Source organism: Chrysoperla carnea, chromosome 3, assembly GCF_905475395.1.
Source record: "Chrysoperla carnea chromosome 3, inChrCarn1.1, whole genome shotgun sequence".
NCBI classification, from domain to species: domain Eukaryota; kingdom Metazoa; phylum Arthropoda; class Insecta; order Neuroptera; family Chrysopidae; genus Chrysoperla; species Chrysoperla carnea.
The window spans coordinates 21,736,027-21,741,633 of record NC_058339.1 but is presented as its reverse complement, the minus strand read 5'-3'; the positions used below and the strand labels follow the sequence as shown (position 1 = coordinate 21,741,633).

Sequence of the window (5,607 nt, the reverse complement as noted above, 5' to 3'; positions counted from 1 at the left end):
TTTATACTCCTTTTCTTTTTCCATCAAGTTTTTGTATCACATATCCATCTATCTATATGTTTATAATCCAGGTATTTATTATATATCGTAAGCCTATAATAAGCGATATTTCTGCCGTTTAAGTTTAAAAGCCATATCTAACACAATACGTAGAAATAAAGGACAAAAAGTTTTCCAGTATCGAAATGATTGATAAATCAGTTAGAAAAATCGCACCATTCCTCCACACTTTTGTAGAGCATGAGGATATCAGGACCGCAATTTGTCAATTGTTTCTTGTTCAGAAAAGTTTATAAATTAATTTTCCGAATGTCAGAATCCCTATTAGCCCAATTTTTGTATATCCTCTTCCTCTACAGAAAAAGTCAAATGACAATAATTTAAACCAAATGAAATCACCTGAGCTTTTTTTGGATAATTTTACACCAATAACCCAAAATCGGTGAGCTTTAGAAAAAAATCACAAATTTTACGCCATTTTCTGACTTAAAATTAACCAAAAACCTCGGGTGACTTTATTTGGTTAAACAAATTGACATTAGAGTTTCTGGCAATATATTATTGATAGTGGATTAAAGGAATATCTATTTATTGATAAGGTTTTCTAAACAAGAATCAATTTACAAAATACGGTCCTTAAACTTTGGGTCATTTGATTATGTGTATTATTTAAATTTTTTGTGTAAATTTATTATAAATTTTTTAGAGTTTTCATTTAGTTTTATTCGACACTCGTACCACGCTTGAAACCTCCATCTTCCAAGCAGACAAAAAGAATCATATTATTTTAACTGCATTATGGGTTCACGGTCTTTTACACCAGTATTTTTAAATAGTTATTGTATGAGAACCAATAACATATCAATAAACAAATTAAATTTTGCTTTGATTTCTCATATTAAAAAAGTTCAATTTCAATAATACTGTTTTGCAAATGCATAAGAGGCTCTTCGACAATTTTCCGTAAATTTTTAAGCTAGGTGAATAATAATAATTTATTATCTTTATGGTGGTACACTGTATGAAGTCAAATTGTGTGATTTTCACGGCCATAACGTGTTTTTACTAGTCTACAGGTAGGTATAGATACTGTAGTTCAAGAGATAACAAATTTTGGTCGTAATAAATTCAACGTCATTCTATTTAGGATGTCAGTACTCAGTTTAAAAATATACTTCAGTAGCAAGCGTCTATCTAATTTGTTCACCTGTATGTATACATCAACGCTACTTATCTCATTAAAAGAAAAATGCACTAAATCAAGGTAAGAGAGCTCCTTGGAAAAATTAGGCGTTATATTTTCACTGACAAATATTTCAAATATAGTTTTACGACAACCTGTATATTTAACAATTTATATAATACTTGATATATTATACATCTATTATAGTTGTTAGGTGTATAGTGGTCACTTGGGGACATCATAACACATAAAAATGTGGGTGGTGATATGGTGGTCTTGTGATGATTGGCAGGCGTATGGAAGAAAACAGTCAGTCAAGTTTCGTCAAACTTCAATATACATTTATATTATTATTATGGATAAGTATAAATATGTATCGTTGGTATACTTTGCACGTAATCGACTTTGATCATCATTAATATTGAGTATAATATTTTTATACAAGTATTTCTAGGGATGACATCGTTTTATGACTTAAGAAACTTTGTTTTCGAAATATTTATTCACCAAATAAGAACCTATTTGCCTGTTTGTCAATTAACACCATGGGTTGGTAATGAAAAGAAAGCAAACTGAAATATGCAAGGTTTGAAATACCTATAAAAAAATTTTATTTCTATAAAACGGTAACGAGCTGAAAACAAAACATATTTCTACGCCGTTAACCATGGGACTGAGACTAATAAAAACAAAGCCCTTGTTAACAAAGTTGCTCGGCAAAAACCTCCTCTAAGCGATCAGATTCGCTTTTATTTTGCGTTTTTCTCAATCTTAAAAACTGGAATCCCACTCATTCAACATGTTATCAAGAAAAAAGCACATTTTTTTCAACTTTATTTATTATTTCACTGTAATCCTTATCGATTCCTGCCACTTCCTGTTCACATTCATTAATAAAATGATTTATTTTTCTCAAATAAAAGTTGGGAACCCTACGAAATCGTATATTAGATAGGTGTCGTATCCACCTAGTAAATTTTTCCAATACTTTGTACACGTATTATATACCATATTTGAAAGAAATGATTGTAAAACACATCAGGCAAAACATCTTGGCGCCGTCAATCAAAATCATACTCTAAGCTATGTGATGTCGAAAACCACTGTATACTTATTAGTATAAGAGTCAAATGTTCTAATCTTTATTGATTTTCTAAACATCATTGAAGTTGAAGTCCAAATTCATTAATTGTGCAAGTCATTTGTGTTTTGTGCTACACGGGAACTTACCTCATCGATGTATTATTCCTAGAGAATGTCCCTGAAATATTTTATTCGGAGAACACATTAATGTAGATGATAGAGGACACAATTCTTAGAATTTTGGACTTATGAGATCTCAAAGTTGCTCCTACACAAGCAACAATCTTAAAGTATGAAATTGGATGCTTCGTCAAAAAAGAGCACGCTTAAAAAAAGTTCATCCAACGATATTTCCTCGTTTTCAAGATTTCTACACGACGGCAAATAAATCGCACTGATTTATTTGTCGTGTAAACTATTAAGAGTGGATTGTATTCTTGATTTCATATATATGAAATTGGCTAAAGTTGGTTCAAATTTTGGGGAATGCGATAAATAACTTGATGGTCTGAAGGAATATGCACGCTCAAATGAATGTCATCTTAGTGAAGTAATTTTTTGAAGTCAGTTACAATATGTAGATTTTTATTTTTGTAATCTTACAATTTATACTTTGAAACATATAATTTACTTAATTTAGGTAAAAATACAATTTATATATTTTTCTTAAATGCTTTCTTTTATCTACTTTGTAATATGTTTTAAATAAATGTATCATAAAATTGATAGACTTTTGCTTTTCAGTGTTTTCAAAACTGCGAACTCCTTTAAACACAGTCGCCAAAAATTAAATTTCTTTAAATTAGGATTCTCTCTATGCTAGTCTTACAGATTAGGGAATTTTGACACCAGTTTATCATTGACTCCTTGCCTATAAAATGTATTCATTTGTAAAGATCAATAATAAAAAATATATAGATATATTACCGGACGATAGAAGTTGTCGATATAAGTAATATTATTTGGACATACATTCATGAATGGTGGATGGAAAGGAACACATATCACCAATACTAAAATATATATGTATGATGTGATGAGTATGTGAAAGGGGTAATCGGAGATGGAGTGGGAGGTGGTAGGTAGTGTTGGTAGATAGGTTAGATATAGCAAGTATACTAGTGCGAGTGAAACGTTTGTGCTATTTAATGGCACCTTTGGGAACACTATCAAACTGAATAGATATAAATAATACCCGTCAAATCATAAATGCCATTTACATCAGTTTTCATTACACAATTTTATGTGCAGAAGCTCATAACATTCATTCATACATATCCAATACTTATTCACTATGTAGGTACCTACTATACCTATTGCTAGTCACTTTTGCTATACATATATGGTACTTACTGATACTGTTGTAACATTCTATCATACTGATGTAGAAAGAATCCTTAATATTTTATATAAAACATATCGATAGATTTTGGATTTTGATTAAAAAATTGTCTTTCATTGATTTTAAATAAAATTTTATTGTTCCATCCAAATATTTGTTTAACGATAGATATAAAAGAAAAATTATATTTATATATCTATGAACATTCTTGACTAAAGGATTAAACTTGAAACAGTCGATAAAGTCTGAGCGGCACAGAACTGGCTTTTACAGCTGCTTACTGCCTAACCTGTGATAATTGGAAGTAAAAACAGAATTAGCTGGTTTTTTTCTGTTTTTTTTTTCTGTCTTTTTAAACTCCAACTAACAAAGATGGGTGTAACAAGTTGAACGTGTCTACATGCCTGTCTGTGGCATCTTAGCAACATGAAGGTTTAAATTTCTAATTAAAGAAAGAGGAAGATACACCCTAGTGACGTCATACGTGGATGTCGACAAAGATTACATATAAAACTTTGTTTTGATAAAAAGGGATGGACAACCTTTGAATGCTTACAACTACTTCGTTTTTTAATCACTTTGGCTTTTTAATTTAACTTTCAAATTTTGGTATCAAGTTTAATTATTTTATGGGTAATATGGCCAATTTGACATCAGAATTATCCCGTATTGAAGTCAGAGTAAAATCTTATTCGGTAAAATTTGTAAGAACTCCTGGATGTTAGTTAAAATCTTTATATTTCTACTATTTATTTTGAGCTTAATAGAATCTGCTTTAAATTTTAGAAACGACAGCTTTATTATTCTGAATAAAGTATTTACATTTTGATCTGGTCAATTATAATCAATTTTGTAGGTAAATTTGTAGTATTAATTGTTGAGAGCGTTAATTTGTGGAAGTACATTTTTAATTTTAAAATAAAACAAAATTGTTTAGCAAAATCCACTTATCAATTTATTGTTAAAAATATGTTAACAGCTGTTTCGGCTTATTCAACCATTATCAAAACTGTTTTGATAATGGTTGAATAAGCCGAAACAGCTGTTAACATATTTTTAACAATAAATTGATAAGTGGATTTTGCTAAACAATTTTGTTTTATATTAAAATTAAATTTGTAGTATGTAAATTTTGTTCTCTTACGGATCTAATATCATTTAGTAGATGCAGCTGTAGCAGTTGCAAGTTCTTGTTTTTTCTTTTGTTTTTCTCGCATCATTTCTGCATCACGAAATTTTCTTTGCTCGACTGTTAAGCCATCATTCATTCTTCTCTCTCTTTTCAATACTTCCTGTTGTTTCTTAAAATTTTTTTCACGTGCTAAATCTCGTTGGTTACCCCTTGTCATTCTTGACTTTTTATACCTTTTTCAATAAAATTTAATTATTATATTAATAAATTTGTTTCATTAAACTGATATAATATAATTTAAATTACCTGAATTTGTATTTTGAATATAAAACCGGTTTTTTGTAATTTTTTTTTTTTTATATTGGGTATATAGTTTTATTACATGCAGAAATGTTTATTATTATTTTCCCTTTCAATAAAACATAAATAAAATAATGACTTTGACGTAATTGCATGACCACTTGATCGTTTAAACTTGTTGAATATTGATATCTATGTAGAATCAAGAAAATAATATTATTTATAAGTAAATATATTATTTTATTTTAAAGAAAAAGAATTTATAGGTTTATTGCTTTTTATTTTGTATTAGAATTATTCAAAATAGAATGAATCTTTTAACTTTTACATGTGATGGTCATTTTATACAAGATTACTAGCAGAAACCCGCCCGCTTTGCTGGGTAATTTTTCCTTTTTAAAACAAAGTCTATCACTATTACTTATTGTTTTTGTTCACTTTTAATCATGCATACGATTTTATTTTCAATATTCTTTAATTAAAGTCTATCACGTTATAGCCTTCACTTATCCTCCTTTTTGTTCGAAACTTTATGGATTTTAATTTTTTTAAATGAAGTTTTGTCCA

At 28.8% G+C, this 5,607-nt stretch overlaps 1 protein-coding gene across 1 annotated transcript; it reads right to left on the bottom strand.

Annotated features, from left to right (window-relative positions):
- Window positions 1-4,725: 4,725 nt before the first annotated feature.
- LOC123296548 (putative SERF-like protein) lies at window positions 4,726-5,069 on the bottom strand. The gene is made up of 2 exons (XM_044878063.1): window positions 5,047-5,069; window positions 4,726-4,973 (listed from the first exon to the last, which is right to left on the bottom strand). The coding sequence occupies exon 2, from the start codon at window positions 4,955-4,957 to the stop codon at window positions 4,763-4,765; it is 195 nt and encodes a 64-aa protein (XP_044733998.1). The 5' UTR covers window positions 4,958-4,973; window positions 5,047-5,069; the 3' UTR covers window positions 4,726-4,762.
- Between the last annotated feature and the right edge of the window lie 538 nt (window positions 5,070-5,607).